The sequence below is a fragment of the Amblyraja radiata genome, chromosome 2 (assembly GCF_010909765.2).
Source record: "Amblyraja radiata isolate CabotCenter1 chromosome 2, sAmbRad1.1.pri, whole genome shotgun sequence".
NCBI classification, from domain to species: Eukaryota; Metazoa; Chordata; class Chondrichthyes; order Rajiformes; family Rajidae; genus Amblyraja; species Amblyraja radiata.
Genome location: NC_045957.1, coordinates 70,505,027 through 70,525,805, shown reverse-complemented (window position 1 = coordinate 70,525,805; position 20,779 = coordinate 70,505,027). Strand labels below are relative to the sequence as shown.

General features: G+C 45.9%; 1 protein-coding gene across 1 annotated transcript in view; it reads left to right on the top strand.

Annotated features, from left to right (window-relative positions):
* The first annotated feature begins 17,387 nt into the window (after nt 1–17,387).
* ankh (ANKH inorganic pyrophosphate transport regulator) overlaps nt 17,388–20,779 on the top strand; it is a 111,571-nt gene continuing 108,179 nt past the window's right edge. Inside the window, exon 1 of the mRNA XM_033048509.1 lies at nt 17,388–17,541. Within this exon, the coding sequence (XP_032904400.1) occupies nt 17,443–17,541 (99 nt within the window). The 5' untranslated portion in view covers nt 17,388–17,442. The remainder of the gene's footprint in view (nt 17,542–20,779) is intronic.

Sequence of the window (20,779 nt, the reverse complement as noted above, 5' to 3'; positions counted from 1 at the left end):
GCAATAGGTAGCAAGGTGAAAAGTAAAAGTGGCAGGCAGACAAAACCAGGGCAAAAATCAAAAAGAATTGGCCAAGATTGACGGGCAATTAATTCTAAAAAGGTTGACGTTGGATATGCAATGGAAGACATTTAAAGACTGCATGGATGAACTACAAAAATTGTTCATCCCAGTTTGGCAAAAGAATAAATCAGGGAAGGTAGTACATCCATGGATAACAAGGGAAATCAGGGATAGTATCAAAGCGAAGGATGATGCGTACAAATTAGCCAGAAAAAGCAGCATACCGGAGGGCTGGGAGAAATTCAGAGACCAGCAGAGGAGGACAAAGGGTTTAATTAGGAAAGGAAAAATAGATTATGAAAGAAAACTGGCAGGGAACATAAAAACTGACTTCAAATGTTTTTATAGATATGTGAAAAGAAAGAGATTAGTTAAAACAAATGTAGGTCCCTTGCAGTCAGAAACAAGTGAGTTGATCATGGGGAACAAGGATATGGCGGACCAATTGAATAACTACTTTGGTTCCGTCTTCACTAAGGAAGACATAAATAATCTGCCGGAAATAGCAGGGGACCGCGGGTCAAAGGAGTTGGAGGAATTGAGTGAAATCCAGGTTAGCCGGGAAGTGGTGTTGGGTAAATTGAATGGATTAAAGGCCGATAAATCCCCAGGGCCAGATAGGCTGCATCCCAGAGTACTTAAGGAAGTAGCTCCAGAAATAGTGGATGCATTAGTAATAATCTTTCAAAACTCTTTAGATTCTGGAGTAGTTCCTGAGGATTGGCGGGTAGCAAACGTAACCCCACTTTTTAAGAAGGGAGGGAGGGAGAAAACGGGGAATTACAGACCAGTTAGTCTAACATCGGTAGTGGGGAAACTGCTAGAGTCAGTTATTAAAGATAGGAGGCAGCACATTTGGAAAGTGGTGAAATCATTGGACAAATTATAGAATTTTTCGAGGATGTAACTAGTAGCGTGGATAGGGGAGAACCAGTGGATGTGGTGTATCTGGACTTCCAGAAGGCTTTCGACAAGGTCCCACATAAGAGATTAGTATACAAACTTAAAGCACACGGCATTGGGGGTTCAGTATTGATGTGGATAGAGAATGGCTGGCAAACAGGAAGCAAAGAGTGGGAGTAAACGGGTCCTTTTCACAATGGCAGGCAGTGACTAGTGGGGTACCGCAAGGCTCAGTGCTGGGACCCCAGCTATTTACAATATATATTAATGATCTGGATGAGGGAATTGAAGGCAATATCTCCAAGTTTGCGGATGACACTAAGCTGGGGGGCAGTGTTAGCTGTGAGGAGGATGCTAGGAGACTGCAAGGTGACTTGGATAGGCTGGGTGAGTGGGCAAATGTTTGGCAGATGCAGTATAATGTGGATAAATGTGAGGTTATCCATTTTGGTGGCAAAAACAGGAAAGCAGACTATTATCTAAATGGTAGCCGACTAGGAAAAGGGGAGATGCAGCGAGACCTGGGTGTCATGGTACACCAGTCATTGAAAGTAGGCATGCAGGTGCAGCAGGCAGTGAAGAAAGCGAATGGTATGTTAGCTTTCATAGCAAAAGGATTTGAGTATAGGAGCAGGGAGGTTCTACTGCAGTTGTACAGGGTCTTGGTGAGACCACACCTGGAGTATTGCGTACAGTTTTGGTCTCCAAATCTGAGGAAGGACATTATTGCCATAGAAGGAGCGCAGAGAAGGTTCACCAGACTGATTCCTGGGATGTCAGGACTGTCTTATGAAGAAAGACTGGATAGACTTGGTTTATACTCTCTAGAATTTAGGAGATTGAGAGGGGATCTTATAGAAACTTATAAAATTCTTAAGGGGTTGGACAGGCTAGATGCAGGAAGATTGCTCCCGATGTTGGGGAAGTCCAGGACAAGGGGTCACAGCTTAAGGATAAAGGGGAAATCCTTTAAAACCGAGATGAGAAGAACTTTTTTCACACAGAGAGTGGTGAATCTCTGGAACTCTCTGCCACAGAGGGTAGTCGAGGCCAGTTCATTGGCTATATTTAAGAGGGAGTTAGATGTGGCCCTTGTGGCTAAGGGGATCAGAGGGTATGGAGAGAAGGCAGGTACGGGATACTGAGTTGGATGATCAGCCATGATCATATTGAATGGCGGTGCAGGCTCGAAGGGCAGAATGGCCTACTCCTGCACCTAATTTCTATGTTTCTAATAGTGGCTGTGGTAGTGGGAGCTCCAACTAAAGAACTCCTTCATCAGATGTCCACAAGCTCAGATGCCCATTTGCTAGCCCGCATCCTTTCACCAGCCTTGCCACAGCCAAGCCCCTTTCCTTCTGCCCATCTTCCTCCTAACATTCCTCCAAACCGGTTGCTGGAAATTGACGCCCAGCTGATGGCATTAAACAAGCCAAGGAGCAGCATAAGCACCTAATGCTCTGCCTCTGAAATCCATTCCTTTACAGTCATTTAAATCAACTTCCGAGACAAATTGCAGTACATGATCGCATATTTATTGCCACTGCCCCAGGATTAGTTGGCCTAAATATTTCTGAACATTTTTTCAGTTCTGTCGGAGGTTCATTAGTCCGTGAAGTTGTCTCACTGTATTTCTAACATTTTCTGCTTCTAGCTTGCCCCTTTCACATACAATACCTAGGGTGGTACAGGCTGTGGAGGAGTCTTCACAGGCTCCAAGATGAGCAGGATCATTGGTCGGCGGGGCCCGCTTGAAGGCTTGTCGGACTGGGAACCCGCCCGAAGGCTCGGCAGACAGCGGGACCGGGAGGGAGCTGGACTGATCAGATATGAGGGGCAAGGGCCGGTTCGAGGGTGAACCAGGTTAATGCCTCCAGTACCTACAGGAGGTGTCCCCAGGACACAAAGATGGCCAGAAGAGGAGAGGGACATCGGTTTGCGGGAACTGTTCCAGTACATCGAGTCCACGGGCCAACCGGACTTTAGACTTTAAGTCAAGTCAAGTCAAGATATGGCGGCCCCTGCATGTGTAATAAATGCAAAAATAATTTCACTGTGCAGGTGCATGTGTGACAAATAAAGTTCCATCGGTCAATCAGCATCTCAGCTGTCAGCAGTCTAACTCAACCTCCAGAAAAAACCACAGGCAATGCACACTGTAGGAGAAATAGGAAGCAGAAAGGTAAAGATTTGTTTCTGCATGAGAGACAGCTTCAGGGTATTTTACATAATGTTAGAAAATTAATTTTCTGTGGTTTACATTTACATTAAATTCATTGCTTGTCACCACTTTTTGGTCTGTAGCAATTATGTTTTTTTCAAGAGCACACAAGGGATCCAATCTAGATGTCAATGATTGCACTCCAACTAGACCTTGCTGCTATAAGTGGATCTCATGCAGCTGCCTGCACAGTTTCTCCAGCAATACTTCTTCCTCGTCATCCTACCGCTCATCCGGGGAGCTCCCGTGATGCCAAATGCCAGCATTCACGCCTATGTCATGTTGTGAATGGTGTGGCAGGCCACCATCATTCCAGACACGTATTAAAATGCTGCTTAAAAATAGACGGGGCATCTAAACAGCACTTCCAGCATTCAGATGGTTTGCTACATAACATCTGAAAGAAAAGATGGCTTTGTTTCTGAAGCCCCAGTGACATTGATTGACTGGAGGGCACAAGTTTAAGGTGAGAAGGGCAACGTTTAATAATAATAATAATAATGGATGGGATTTATATAGTGCCTTTCTAATACTCAAGGCGCTTTACATCGCATTATTCATTCACTCCTCAGTCACACTCGGTGGTGGTAAGCTACTTCTGTAGCCACAGCTGCCCTGGGGCAGACTGACGGAAGCGTGGCTGCCAATCTGCACCTACGGCCCCTCCGACCACCACCAGTCACTCACACACATTCAAAGGAGGTGTATGATGCAAGTTCTTTACATGGTTGAGTGATGAGTGCCTGGAATGCTCTGCCTGGGGTGGTGGTGGAGGCAGATACGAGGGGCCTTTGGGATAAGCACATGGATATGCCGGGAATGGAGGAATATGGATCATGTGCGGGCAGAGGAAATTAGTTTATCTTGTGGACTGAAGAGCCTGTTCCAGCGCTGTACTGTTTTATGATGCAAGTATTCAGCTATCAGAGTCACTCGGGAGAGCAGTTGTGAGGTTGCTGTACCTATAGTGAAGATATATTTTCAGCTCCTCAGCCCATGTCCAATGTCATTCTGCTTTCACCAGGATCCACTGATGAGTTTCAGACAGCTCTGGAAAACAAAATACCCTATTTTAAACCTCAGAACCAGAGATAAACTTTTGATAAACTTTCAAATTATTAACCTGCCTCACGCACAGTTAGGGTTCCCTTTCATTGCTTGATGCACTAAGGTTCAAACTGGAAATTAGTAACATTGTTTAACTGACCCATTGATCATATTGTGTGGGGGGAACTGCAGATGCTGGTTTAAACCGAAAAACTGGAGTAACTCAACGGGTCAGGCAGCATCTCTGGAGAGAAGGAATAGGTGAGGTGTCGGGTCGAGACCCTTCTTCAGACTGACATTTCAGGTCAAGACCCTTTTATAGTCTGAAGAAGGGCCTCAACCCAAAACGTCACCTATTCCTTTTCTCCAGAGATGTTGCCTGTCCCACTGAATTACTCCAGTTTTTTTGTGTCTCTTCCATTGATAATTTTTGCAGATATGAACCTCATCCTTTTCAAAATCCATTCACTTCAAAGTTATAAGGAAGGAACCATTCTCACCACCAGCAGCCCCACCACAGCAACCGCCAAACCCACTACAACACCCATCAGATCCATCACCACCATCCCCAATGAAACCACCACCACAGCCTCCCTCCCCACCTGCCACATCTCCCACCACTGTCAACTCTCCCATATCTCCCATGTCTGCCTGGACCTATGGACTTTAGTAGGGGAAGGATGAAGACCCACAATCCTGTTTATATCAACGGGACGGTGGTGGAGAGGGTCAATAACTTCAAATTCCTGGGCGTGCATATATCAGAAGATCTTTCCTGGACCCAACACACCGATGCAATTGTAAAGAAGGCACATCAGCGACTCTACTTCCTGAGAAGATTACGGAGATTCGGCATGTCAAAGAGGATTCTCCTAAACCTCTACAGGTGCACGGTAGAGAGCATTCTGACTGGTTACATCGTGGCCTGGTTCGGCAACTTGAACGTCCAGGAGTGAAAAAGACTACAAAAAGTTGTGACCACTGCCCAGTCCATCACTGGCTTTGACCTCCCCTCCGTCGAAGGGATCTATCGTAGTCGCTGCCTCAAAAAGGCAGCCAAAATCATCAAGGACCCCACACCATCCTGGCCACACACTCATCTCGCCACTGCCATCAGGAAGAAGGTACAGGAGCCTGAAGACTGTAACGTCCATGTTCAGGAACAGCATCCTCTCCTTAGCCTCAGGCGATTAAACACAACGAATAAGCTATGAGCTCTGAACTGCAAAAGACTACATTATTATTTGTTATTTACACAATTATTATTTGTTATTCTGTTGTGCTGCAGCAAGTAAGAATTTCATTGTCCCGTCCGGGACATATGAGAATAAAACACTCTTGACTTGACTCTTGCCACCTCTCCCACTTCACCTACATCTCACACTGCCAACCCACCCCCACCTTTCCTATGTCTCCAAAACCTCTCCATTCCTTACCTCCTCCAGGGCTTCCAATACCACCACCTTACCTCCCCACTCCCCCCCCCCCAACCTCTCCCACACCTCCAAACATGGGTCAAATCAATTTCTTCTCTGTTGATTCCAAGATTACATGAAACCCTGAACCAACCATCAAGGTGAACAAAATCTCTTAATTCTCTTTGTGTAAAGCATTTAATTTCCATTTGATGTTTCTACACAGTAATGTGACAGTGGTTCATCAATGGGAAGAAATATCAACAGCACCCTGCTTACTGCAGCTTGGACTATGACCTTGTGTGGATGATTATATTTGAAGCAAATTTAAAAATAACTATATATACTTTATTTATTTTATTTTATTTATTTTTATTTATTTATTTATTCCGAACAAGTAAAGACATTAAAGACATTAATAGTAACAAAATCGAAATTATCAAACAATTGGACATTACAATCAATATTTACAAAGCAATGAAAAGAACAAAAGCAAAGTTCCAATGTCCAACTCTGTGTCTGTACAAGCTCGAAAAGGAGTGAGAAGAAGAATAACTTATTAAATCTCACCCCTTTTCCCCAACACTTCTACCATATTTAAAAATCAATTAATTACTAATAATAATACTACCCTAGGCAATTTCCCATAATACCTACAGACATATATATACATACAACTATTATGCACATACAAACTTCATATCTGAAGTACCCAAACATAAGTAAACAATAGTAAAGCAATACTTTATTGATGGTCATTGATTGAACCCACTCCTGCTTCATGTCATCTGCTGCTGAAATCCTCATTCTTGCATCGACTCCACCATTCCAAACACTTCTAGCAGGATGCCCCACCCTCACCTCCCCCATTGTCCTTTCTGAACTGTTTAGGATGCATTTAAGTAATGCCTCAAAATTATCATCCTTGTTTTTAAAACTCTCCATGGTCATGTTCAAGTTCAAGTTCCATTTATTGTCCCATGCACCAATAGGTACAGTGAGATTTGAGTTATCATACAGCCATACGAATAAAAAAAGAACACAATACACGATTTAACATAAACATCCCCACACAGCGGAATCAACGTTCCCCCTGTGAGGGAAGGCAATAAAGTTCAGTCATCTTCCTCATTGTTCACCCGTGGTCGGGGCCTAGAGCTCTCCGCAGTCGCCGCTACGGATGGCCCGATGTTTCTCACCGGGAAGATCGGAGCACCGGCGTCGGAACGGAAGAACACACTCAGCGGCTTGGAGTTTCCGAGTCGGCCACTTCCTTGTTATTTCTTTGTTGAAAACCACCTTTGCTATTGTGCCTTGTGAAATCCTGTTAATCGCTCTATCGTGTAGGAAGGAACTGCAGATGCTGGTTATTCACCAAAGATGGACACAAAATGCTGGAGTAACTTAGTGGGACAGACAGCATCTCTGGAGAGAAGGAATGGATGACATTTCAGGTCAAGACCCTTCTTAACGGTCTTGACCCGAAATGTCACCTGTTCCTTCCCTCCAGAAATGCTGCCTGTCTTGCTGAGTTACTCCAGCATTTTGTGTCTATCATCGATCAATTACTCGATCATTAGCAGCAACGCATTCAGCTGCCAATGCCTAAACTCTGCGATTCCCTCTCAAAACTGGCTCAATGCCAATTTTTAGTTTGATAATGCTCAAATGAAGCATATAGGGACGTTGTGACTAAATAAAATAAATATGTATTTTATTATGTTATTTTTCTATGTGTAAGGAATTTGAGAAGTGTTGCTCATCAGAAATAGAGTGCAATGCTGTACATTTTTTGTTCATTATGAGACATAGCATGGACATAAATTAAAAAAATAATTATGACAAATATGGGTGAATATGTTAATAATCAATTAAACGTGCACAGAAAGAGAGGCCTGTTCAGCACTCAGTTTCACACATTCCCCTTTTATAAATGTTCATACATTGGGTGGCAACCAGTTTATGCCGACCAGCTATCTTAGTGATATCAACATAGCCTTGGAAAGTACAGAGAAAATTATAGGCAGAAGTTATCAGTGGAACTCAGGCATATACCACGAAAAAGGCCTTGTTGTTTCAGAGCACAACTGATAAAGTGTTGGGGATGGTGCTATTTTCTTTAGTTAACTGCCTTTCACAAATTAGCAAAATAGCACCAAGAAACGAAGTGTTCTTGGGCTGGATCCAGTATTGTCAAAGTCCGTTGAGCTGACCGCCTTGTAATAACTGGATGGGTGATTTGAGGGATTCATGTAAACTATGGTTGATTGGGGTTCTTTGCTGTCCCAAAAATGAACGTTAAAACCTGGCAGCGCAGATAAGCGGAGAAGAAAGAAATGGATAGAGCTTCTTATGCTGTGTCCCATGTTAGGCTCTGTAAGTTGACCGCCTCCAGTTAATGGTTAAAAATAAGACCACTTCTCCAAGCCACTAATAATCGCTTGTTAACCACCTTGCTCCTTCTTTTATGGGTCAAGTGCCAACTTTATCTTATTGTGTTTTGATATTTACGTCAACTCTCATTCCTTTATGAGTTAATGAACCATTCTATTCTTTAACTTTATGAATAATTCAATTCAATCATGAATAGTCTGTCGTCAATGTATAGAATTACATGTTGAGCAATATGCTGCATGTCACTGCAATTAAAAAAATATGCTGTCTTGAAATTTCACAAGTCACCAACGGGACATGCGGTTTTCTGGGAGGGGGGTGGCATCGAACATTGGGGAAAAAACATAAAAAATGACACTTTATTCATTTTGGGTTTAATCTTTATTTATGAGGATTATGTTTATTAACAATATAGAAAAAGAAGAAATGGGATAGAATTACAGGTTCTCCTTATATACAGCATCAAAGTAGCGGGACACCAAAGTAGACATTTACTGAAGAATCACCCAGAGGTGACACTGAGAAAGCATTTGATAAAGCACCACACAAGAGGTTGTTATGTTGGGGGAAGGGATAACATGTTAATTTAAATACGCTCATTGCACAATGGAAAGAGGACTACAGGTTAATTCTAGTTTTAATTGCTATGTTCTTATGCTCCGCATTTCTCTTTGAAATGCCTTGAAAAATAAATGCAATCCAAATTTTTATGTTGAGGCATATAAGCAGTAGGAACTAGATTGTGTTCAGCTTTTAAGATAGATGACTAAAGTTATGAAAACTTTCCTCACCCCCACCTCTTCATTAAGCACGCTAAAAACTGGACTGGATTGTTTTGAGATGTTATGCTGTATATATATGAATGATGTTACTGAAGCACATTTTGGCCCTTAGACACAAAATACAGGAGTAACTCAGCGAGACAGGCAGCATTTCGGAGCGAAGGAATGGGTGATGTTTCGGGTCAAGGCCCTTCTCCATGGGTTATGACGAATATTCAGTGTTATTCGGTGATCTAAGCAGAGATAAGGGCAGAGACTGTCTACAAGGTTTAGCTGCATCCTGATAACATGATGCTAATTATCTGCTCCAGGTGGGTGATAACCAATTTACCTTGCATAGAATTTTAAAATGTCAAAGCTTATATTAATAAAATATATTTTTTATTCATGTAGAACTGAAAAGTTTGTTAGCATTGAAATCAAACCAAAGCATTGTTTCTGTGCTGCTATAAATTTAAATCATCTTAAAAAGCATAACATTTACAATAAACTTTTGCTGCATTACAGCATACATGGGCCAATAGTTCTAAGTACAGACAGAAGATGCAGATACTAGAATCTAGTTTGTATTGCAGATGATTTCTAATGTGGAGGGTTAATGTTTCTAAATTTGTTGATTACATCAATATAAAATGTAATGTTAGGAAGCCATTTCTCATACCTCATGGCTTCCAGCTCCAGTTCCCCACCTCCCAGTTCCGACCCCAGCCGGACCATCGGTACCGACTGACTTTCCACCGGCATACCCAGCAATTCTCCAACCGGGCACTGAGATCCACCCTGGCCGCGATGCGCCGGCACCAGCAGGAACTCGCATCGACACTCCCTGAACTTCAGGCCTCACTAACCCAGACCTGCAACGGACCCCAATTATATTTCATCCGCCGGAAGATCCGGAGGAGGCGCTGTCCTGAACGGCTGCCTGTCCTGCAGCTGTCCGTTTTTTTCCCTTCTTTTTTATTATTTTTAGTTCGTTATATGTACAGTCAGGGGGTCTAAATCTTTTATGTGTGGGGGGTGGAAACTGCTTTTCTAAGTCCCTACCTGGTCGGAGGGGTTGCCTTCCTCCGAGCAGCGTCTTCGACCTGTCCTTGCGGCCTACCAGCGGGTCCTGGAGCGACGTTTCCCTGAGGGGACCTGGCTAGAACATCGGCGTTGGCGGCGGCGCAGAACGTCGGCTTTGGCGGCGGTGCAGCGCTGGAGCGCTATTGCGGAGCGGGCGATGCCTTTCCTGGGTCGCCGTGCTGGGACTCCAGTATGCTTGGTACCGCCGAGGAAAACATCGTGGAGCCGCGGTTCTGCGGAGCGGCCAGCTGCGACGTTTGAATCTTACATCTCGCCGAGATCACCAGTGTGCGGAGCTCCGTCTGGCGTGGTCTGTTGGCTGGGAAGCCGCAGGCTCCGGTGGGAAGGCGGCCGTTCCTGGCACCCCAAGCTGCTGGGGGTTCTCCCGACGCCGGAGTACCATCACCCGGCGAGAACATCGGGCGCCGTGGCGGCGACTGTGGAGGCCTCAATAGGCCCGACTATGGGTGGACAAGAGGATGGGGACTGGACTTTGTGCCTTCCCCCACAGTGGGAACCACTGTGGGGGGATGTTTTGGTGTTGAATTTCTTTATGAATACTGTGTTGTATTTTTATTAGTGTGCTGCATGGACATCAGAATTTCCCCTGAATAAGGGGATTAATAAAGTATTTATCTATCTATCTATCTATCTATCTATCTATCTATCTATCTATCCACATCTTCAATCAAAAATTCCAGGCCCACCTTAACTCTACCCTGGACTCTGCACTGGGCCTGAAGCCTCCATACTGCTTACTCCCACTCTCCTGGGTTTGACTCCACTGGGTCCTAGTGCCAGTCTGCCCAGCCTTGCTTACCTCAGTGGCTGTTCCACTGACTCTCCCCCATCCCCCTCTAACTATGTGACCCCTGCTCTTCCCCACCCACACTACAGCCCTCTCACCCCCCCCACCCCCTGACCACCCACCACCCCGACACCAAGGTCAAATCCCTTCCTACCTATGTTCAAGACACCTCAGACACTCTCCGCCGCCTCCGCGCATTCCATTCTCTAGGCCCTCACCTTCACCATGGACGTCCAGTCACTCTACACCTCCATCCCCCACCAGGATGGCCTCAAAGCCCTCTGGTTCTTCCTCGACCAGAGGAGCAACCTATACCCGGCCACTGATACTCTCCTCTGCCTAGCGGAGCTGGCCCTTACCCTCAATAACTTCACGTTTGACTCCTCCCATTTCCTCCAAACACAAGGCGTAGCTATGGGCACATGCATGGGCCCCAGCTACGCCTGCCTCTTTGCCGGGTACCTCGAACAATCCTTGTTCAATACGTACCAGGGCCCCATCCCCGACCTCTACCTCCGTTACATCGACGACTGCTTTGGGGCCACCTCCTGCACCCACACACAACTGACTGACTTCATCCACTTCACCACCAACTTCCATCCGGTACTCAAATACACCTGGACTATTTCCGACACTTCCCTACCATTCCTTGACCTCACTATCTCCATCGCAGGTGATAGACTCCTGACCGACATCCACTACAAACCCACTGACTCCCATGGCTATCTGGACTACACTTCTTCCCACCCTGCCTCCTGTAAGGACTCCATCCCTTACTCCCAATTTCTCCGCCTACGCCGCATCTGCTCCCAGGATGAGGCGTTCCAAACCAGGACATCTGAAATGTCGTCATTCTTCAGGGAACGGGGATTCCCCTCCGCCACCATAGATGAGGCTCGCACCAGGGTCTCTTCCATACCCCGCAACACTGCTCTCTATCCCCATCCCTGCACTCGCAACAAGGGCAGAGTCCCCCTAGTCCTCACCTTTCACCCCACCAGCCGTCACATACAACAAATAATCCTACGTCATTTCCGCCACCTCCAACGTGACCCCACCACTCGCCACATCTTCCCATCTCCCCCAATGTCTGCCTTCCGCAGAGACCGCTCCCTACGCAACTCCCTTGTCAATTCTTCCCTTCCCTCCCGTACCACCCCCTCCCCGGGCACTTTCCGTTGCAACTGCAAGAAATGCAACACCTGTCCCTTTACCTCCCCCCTCGACTCCATTCAAGGACCCAAGCAGTCGTTCCAGATGCGACAAAGGTTCACCTGTATCTCCTCCAACCTCATCTACTGCATCCGCTGCTCTAGATGTCAGCTGATCTACATCGGGGAGACTAAGCGGAGGTTAGGCGATCGTTTCGCCGAACACCTCCGCTCAGTCCGCAATAACCAACCTGACCTCCCGGTGGCTCAGCACTTCAACTCCCCCTCCCATTCCCCGTCCGACCTCTCTGTCCTGGGTCTCCTCCATTGCCAGAGTGAGCAACACCGGAAATTGGAGAAACAGCACCTCATATTCCGCTTGGGGAGCCTGCATCGGGCGGGCATGAACATTGAATTCTCCCAATTTTGTTAGCCCTTGCTGTCTCCTCCCCTTACTTAGCCCTCGAGCTGTCTCCTCCCATCCCCCAGCCCTCGGGCTCCTCCTCCTCCCTTTTTCCTTCCTTCTCCCCGCCACCCCCTATCAGTCTGAAGAAGGGTTTCGGCCCGAAACTTTACCTATCTCCTTTGCTCCATAGATGCTGCTGCACCCGCTGAGTTTCTCCAGCATTTTTGTGTACCTTATATAAAATGTAACGTTAGTTCTTCAGATTTTGACAATGCATACATTTGCACTAGTGACATGAAGTACAATAAAGTATATGGACAAAACTAATGATGGTAATTATTGCAGTGAATAGCAGCAGGCTTGTTGCTGGGGAAGAACAGTATCTGACGAACCAGTTCAAAGAACAGTAAAATCAGCATTTAGGATTTATAATGTTAATAACAAAAGCTCACTGAATTTCCTGTGTGTTATCTCAAGCAGCATGGTACTCCTTTGTACTCAATTTAAAAGTAAAATGGCTGCATTTTACATTATAAAATAGCATGCCTACATTAGAAATTAATGTGAACTAATAGCTGAAAGATGGTCTAATAATTTTTCAGGTTCTTGTTTAATCCTTCGATCAAATGTACAAACTGCATCTTGTTTGGAATAACAGGTAAACTTTGGACCTTCCCACAGCCATGCATTATTTAAATGTCCTTACATCATTTCTATTGTAGATTGACATAGATGACTGCAAATTCTAACGAGACAGATACAAGAAGAACTTAGCTTTTAATCATTTAGAATTTCCTATATTCTAATGTAAATGAGGCAATGTTTCCAATTCTATGCTTTGAATATTGCTTTGAATATTGACTTCAATTTAGATTGTGTCCCCAGCCCAGTCTCCACATTTCCTAATTATCTTCAACTGCAAGACATCTATCAAACAAACACACAAGAGATTGCAGAAACTGAAAAAACGAACTGCTGAGGGCACTCAGCCTGTGAGGCAGCATCTGTGGAGAGAAATGGACAGACGGCTTTTTGAGTCGAGACCCTTTAGGAGAACCTCTTCAAAGTCTTCCATTCAATCCCCTCCACACATGCTGCCTGGACCACTGAGTTCCTGCAGCAATTTGTTTTTGCTCGACACACTCAGCTTGGAAGATACACAACGTTGGGGTTAATGGTGAAGGCAGATAGGAAAGTCACATTTCAGAGAATTCTGGATAGGCACTTGAATATTCAGGGAATGGAGATAAATGGATTATGTGCAGGCAGATGAGAGTTGGTCGTGGCATCATTTTTGACACAGACATTGGGGGCCGAAGAATCTGTTCCTGTGCTGTACTGTTCTATTGAACAGCATCATCAAGGACCCACACCATCCTGGCCACACACTCATCTCCCCGCTGCCATCAGCTAGAAGGTACAGGAGCCTGAAGTCTGCAACATCCAGGTTCAGGAACAGCTTCTTCCCCACAGCCATCAGACTATTAAACACAACTTCAAACAAACTCTGAACTATAACAGCCTATTGCACTTTATCGGTTTATTTATGTGTGTATATATATATTCTACTAGACCAAGTGCAGACCCGTTGGGTCTGTTCCCCCAACGTGCGGTTGTGAGGGGGGGGGGGGGGAGGTTGCATGAAGTGTCACACACACTAACTACCCCCCCCGCACACATGCTAATTACCCCCCTTGATATATTAATATTATTAATTTGCTCATTTTACCCCATAACCACCCTATCTACTGATGCATATCCCCCAACTTGCAGTCACATCTAGAGGGGGGGGGGGGGGGGCGGGGGTAGAGAGTGAGGGCAGAGAGAGAAGGGGCAGAGACAGAGAGAGAGGCAGACAGAGGGGCAAGAGGGAGAGGGGTGTGGAGGGGAGGAGAAGTGGGAGGGTGACGGCAGTAGGTGGCGGCGTTCTCTCGGAAATCGCAGCACAGTGGGCCAAAAGCGGTCAAGATCAAACTTTTAGTAATATAGATGGTATATGGACACACTGATCTGTATTTATGCTTACAATATTCTGTTGTGCTGCAGCAAGCAAGAATTTCATTGCCCTATCTGGGTCACATGACAATAAACTCTGTCTTGTCCTGTCTTGTCAGATCATCCACCAACCCAAGGAATGCCAAAAATCCAAATTATCTGAGTGGTGTCATTTCTCCTAATCCCTTTCCAACACGCTGCTCTGAGACACTAATTCTCCAGTCGGGAGAAACTGCCTTTCATATCTATCAAGCTCAATGAAGCTATTGTGTCGATGTTGAGAGGGAGCCCATGGTGGTGGGTGTATGGAACGAGCAACCAGAGGAGTTAGCTGAGGCAGCTATTATAACAACATTTAAAAGACATTTGAACAGGTATATGGAGAGAAAAGGTTTAGAGGGACAGGACCAAACGTGGGCAGGTGGAATTAGTAAAATTGGGACAGCTTGGCCGGTATATTGGGCCGAGCCTGTTTCCGTGCTGTATGATTCTATGACTATAGTAATTCACACATGTTCACACTTTATAGGAGTAGAATTAGGCCATTTGGCACCGAGTCCACTCCGCCATTCAATCACGGCAGATCTCTGCCTCCAAATCCCATTACCTGCCTTTTCCCCGTAACTCTTGACACCTGTTCTAATCAAGAATTTGTCTATCTCTGCCTTAAAAATATCCACTGACTTGGCCTCCACAGCCCCAATGAGTTTAACAAATTAACTACCCTCCTCACCTCCTTTCTAAAAGAGCGCCCTTTAATTCTGAGGCTATGACCTCTGGTCCTAGACTCTCCCACCAGTGGAAACATCCTTTCCACATCCATTCTTTGCCTTTCATTATTCTGTAAGTTTCAATGAGGTCTCCCCTCAACCTTTTAAACTCAAGGAGTAGAGGCCCAGTGAACCACTTTTTCACACAGAGAGTTGTGAGTCTGTGGAATTCTCTGCCTCAGAGGACGGTGGAGGCCAGTTCTCTGGATACTTTCAAGAGAGAGCTCGATAAGGCTCTTGAAGATAGCGGAGTCAGAGGTTATAGGGAGAAGGCAGAAACAGGGTACTGATTATGGATGATCAGCCATGATCACATTGTATGGCGATGCTGGCTTGAGGGGCCGAATGGCCTACTCCTGCACCTATTGTCTATTGCTGTCAAACGCTCATCATATGCTAAGCCACTCATTCGTGGAATCATTCTAGTAAGCCTCCTCCTGGACCCTCTCCAGAGCCAGCACATCCTTCCTCGATATGGGGTCCAAATTTACTCACAGTACTCCAAATGCGGCCTGACCAGCACCTTATAGAGCCTCAGCATTACATTTCAGTTTTTGTATTCCAGTCCTCTTGATATAAATGCTAGCATTGAAATTACCTTCCGTACTACCGATTCGACATGCAAATTAACTTTTTGGGAGTCCTGCACCAGCACTCCCAAGTCTTTTTGCAACAATTTCTGGATTGTATCTCCATTTAGAAAATAACCTACATCTTTATTCTTATTACCAAAATGCATGACTCCACACTTTGCTATACTGAATTTCATCTGCCACCTCTCTGCCCACTCTCCTAACCTGTCCAAGTCCTTCTGCAGAGTCCTTCTACACTGCCTGCCCCTCCACCTATCTTAGCATCATCTGCAAACTTGGCTACAAAGCCTTCAATCCCCTTTCCAAATCATAGAAACATAGAAAATAAGTGCGTAGGCCCTTCGACCATATCCTTTCACCATATCCCTTGATTCCGTTAGCCCAAAGAGCTATATCTAACTCTTGAAAACACCCAGTGAATTGGCCTCCACTGCCTTCTGTGGCAGAGAATTCCACAGATTCACAATTCTGTGTGAAAAAGTGTTTCCTCATCTCAGTCCTAAATGGCCTACACCTTATTGTTACTGGTTCTGGACTTACTGGTTCTGGACTCCCAAAACATCTGGAACATTTTTCCTGCATCTAGCCTGTCCAATCCATTAAGAATTGTATATGTTTCTATATGATCCCCTCTCATTCCTCTAAATTCCAGTACAAGCCAGGTCGACCTATTCTTTTATCATATGTCAATCCCACCATCCCGGGAATTAACCTTGTGAACCTACGCCGCACTTCTTCAATAGCAATAATGTCCTTCCTCAAATTAGAGAACCAAAACTGCACACAATACTCCAGGTGCTGTCATTAGCTTTCTTTACTGCCTGCTCAGTGGGACAGGCAGCATCTCTGGATAGAAGGACTGGGTGACGTTTCGGGTCGAAACACTTCTTCAGACTGAAGTCAGGGAAGAGGGAGATGCATAGATAAGGAAGTGTAAAGTGTGAAAACTGGACAAAGGGGATGGCGAACCTCACCAGTCTGAAGAAGGGGGTCGACCCGAAACGACCCCCATTCCTTCTCTCCAGTGATGCTGCCTGTCCCGCTGAGTCACTACAGCATTTTGTGTCTAAATTCAGTTTAAACCAGCATCTGCAGTTCCCTCCTCCACACTTGCCAACCCTGCTGCGTGCGGCCCGGCCAGGACAAGACATCCTCACGGACCCCTAACCTGCGACTCTAGTTTTTCAGAGAATATTTCTGGGCAATCTTTCAACCTTTTCCTAAGACGTGTGGGTCATTTCTAAATGAGTCTTGCTTGGTTCATTTCAATCTTTCATTCAGCTATCTGTCTGCACCCCCACGGTTGTTGTGCCCTGAGACAAGAGGCGGTGGTGATCCAAGGTTGTGAGTCCGAGCAACGACCTCCCCTCCTGACGCTCTGGGGAGGGACTGGGCTGGGCTGGCCTCTCGGTGACTCCCCTCCCCCGGCCGCGGTCACAAACACACACCGATAACCCGCACTCATCGTCATGTTGCTGCTGATGCCGCCAGCAGCCCGGCCGGCAGAAGCTTCTGTGCATCGACCACAATTGTTGCTGCCCGCCGCTATGTTGTCCACCGCTTGTTTTCGCCCTCACCTTGTTTACTGCGCCGCACAATGGCAGAAACTTCTGGACCATCGCCTCTTCTAATATTGTGTGGAGGGGGAAAAAAAAGAGAGACCGTCAGCTTTCCTGGTGGGTCTGTTTGTTGATTTGGCGGAGCTGCCCGCCCTCCTTCTCTCCCCCGCCCCGTGTCCCGTGTCCCGCCCCAGCCCCAGCCCCAGCCCAGCCCACCCTCCCGCCTCACGCACCCATCCCCGGGGAGCGAGGAAGCGGGGCGCGGGGACCATGCTCCAACTCGCCGCCTTCCACACCCACTACTGGCCGCTGGTGCGCTTCCTCGTACCCCTGGCCGTCACCAACATCGCTGTGGACCTCGGCGAACAGGTCAGTGGCTTCATTTTGTTTTCATCCCCTCTGCAATGTGTGATGCGCAGCGGCTGATCGAGGGGGTGGAATATGCGCCACCGGGTAACGGGCGGGCGGGGATAGGACATGTTTGGTCTTTGAGCCCGGCCGAGCGGTTTGTGGGGAAGTGCGTTGAGATGGTGTGACCATGATCAGCTGTTCGCTCTCCGTCAGTGGCCCGATATCCGTGCGCTGCTTGCTGTCTGTCTGTACCAGTGGCGTTCCTGGTTCATTTCTGCAATGATGAAGGGCATCGTATTATTAGTTGCATCGCTACACGGGAGGAGGGCTGAGGATGCAGTCAATGCGGCGGGCTTGAAACCAGGCTTGAAACCAGATCAAGATGCGTGGATGCAAGGGAGGGATGCCGTTCCTTCCTCGCGCCTGTCACCGAGGAGAGCGAGCACATCACAATTTCAATTAAGAGCCTGTGTTTTATTTGCTTCAATTGACGAGTTCCACATAGAAGGTCGTGTGTGACCTTCCAATCGCAGCCCTCCCTCGTGTTAAGGTTGTCAGTGTTGCCCGTCATTTACTAATCATATGCGGCTTCTCAATTGCTAATTTACTAAACGTTTACTTAGTGATACAGATTGTCTCTACAGATTTTTCAATAATGTTAACATCAACTATTTGACGGAGTGTCAAGAGTCACAAGAGCTCTGCAGCACGGAATATGCACAATGTAATGGTATACTCACATTAGCAAAAGATCTGCAGCACAATATGTACAAAGTATATATCTTGCTAAAAATAAGAACCATTTCTATCCATTAAAACACGTTCATTGTTAATTTATTGATTTCTCATTTAATGAACATGTGATTTTTAAGGTCATAGTTACTGGCCAACCATCCCTCTGTTATAAATATTTAATACATCCAATCCCTCCTTTTTGCCAGGAAGGTAATCAACCAGAATTTAATTCTCAGCTCTCTGTGTTGGTGTGTGTGGGAAAGTAGGTGCATGTCAAAGGCAGATAAATATGTTTGTGAGCTAATGATGCTATTCTGGTTGAGCGATCTGTCAGTAATCAGCATAAAACCACACACACAAGAAATGAGATGTGTGAGGTTTGCCCAGTCTTCATGGCTTTCTGTATTAACATTTTGCTTCAAGAGATCCACCATTGTACCAGTGCCTAAGAATGCCTCTCCAGCCTGCTTGAATGACTACGTCACTTGGTGGCCCTCACCTCGGTAGTCATGAAATGCTTCGAGAGGCTGATCAAGAACTACATCTGCGCCTTCCTTGCACCATGAACCCACTGCAGTTTGCATACCGTCCAAACAGATCCACGGATGATGTGGGTTCCCAGGTTTTGCACACCACTCTCTCTCATCTTGACAGCCAGAAGGGGGGGCTATGTGAGAATGCTGTTTATTGATTTCAGTTCAGCTTTCAACACCATAGTCCCCACCAGACTTGCTGAGAAGCTGCTGGAATTGGGACTAAACACTCCCCTGTGTGCCTGGGTCCTGAACTTTCTCACCGCCAGGCCCAAGGTGGTCAAGATGGGGAGAATACATCCAACCTCCTCACCCTGAACACAGGACCCCCCCCCCCCCCGGGTTGTGTCCTCAGCCCCCTACTGTACTCCCTGTATACACATGACTGTGTGGCCAGGTTCAGCTCCAACTCCATCATCAAGTTTGCTGATGACACTGTGGTGGTGGGCCTGATCTCCAATAACAATAAGAAGGCCTACCGGGAGAAGGTGACTGACCTGGCATTCTGGTGTCAGAACAACAGCCTCCTCTTGAATGTCACTAAAAATAAGGAGCTGATTGTGGACTTTAGAAGAGCACAACAACTGAGGACGTACACGCCACTAGGGATAAATGGGACTACTGTGGATAGGGTGAGCAGCTTTAAATACCTGGGAGTCCACATCACAGAGGATCTGACATGGACAACACACACTGCTGCACTGGTGAGAAAGGCAAGGCAGCGCCTTTACCACATCGGGCAGCTGAGGAAATTCAGAGTCTCGCTGAGGACCCTTCAATCCCTCTACTCTGGTGCTGTAGAAAGCATCTTGTTCGGAAACATCTCAATCTTGTTTGGGAACAGCTCTGCCCAGGACAGGAAGGCTCTGCAGAGAGTAGTGTTCGGCCGAACGCACCATGGGAACTACACTCACCCCCTTGCAGGACCTATACACCAGGAGGTGCAGATCCAGAGCCAGCAAGATAATGAAGGATCCCTGCCACCACAGCAACAGACTGGTCAGGCAAGCACCTCCGCTGCCAGGCTGCGAAAACAGAGAGGATGAGACAGAGTTTTCTTCCCCCATCAGGACTGTAAACTCTAATCTCACCAGGGACTAATTTACTGTTGTGCCTTTTTTTTATGTGACAAATAAAGTTGACTTGACTTGACTTGACATGTCTGCTGCAGCTTACATCTACAAACTTATCCAGAAATAATTTTAGCTTTCCAATTACTGACTTTTGTCTTTTACCATTTATGCATATTTGTACTGCACCCCCTTTAGATCATGGACCTGTGCTCTGGAAATAGCCTTCCAGAATATTTCCATTTTTACATTAAATCCACTTTCAAATGGACACCTCCCTTAATTATTGTTTATTACTTATTTACCCTGTCCACTTCTCTTTGGCAATGTGCCTATGGATTTGCGGCAGGAACGTAACTATATATATCATTTTGAAAATTAAATTAAAATGATCTGTTCTGGTTGACCACATTGAGTACGTCAATGGGGTAATTAGTAGAGAAGGTCAAAAAACATCTCAATGGATGTATTTTAATTGAAGTGGATAAGACTGATCTCTGCCTTTGTCCTAATCTTAGTAATCCTGTGTTTATTTTTATATGGCCATTAACGACACAACTATTTTGGTTATGCCAAAGTCTAATTATAACTTGGAATGCAGTCCTGCCTTTGGAGGAACAAAAAGCCACTCGGGAGGCTCTGACCAAGGTGTCTCTTTCAACATAAATAGTGGGTGAATGTTAGTAAATATTGCAACTTTGGTCTTCATATACATACACCAGGAATGTTACGCAGAGGACAAAAATCTTAATTGTGACTTTTGAACATTTTGCGCATTTAGCATTTCAAATGGTTCCAAACATATTGCTAGTTCTATCTTATTATACATCTGCTATTTCACTGAATGGATTCCTTATTTTGTTGTCTGATGCACACACTGCATCACTTGTTAAAATATAGGTCCGCTTAACATTGCTG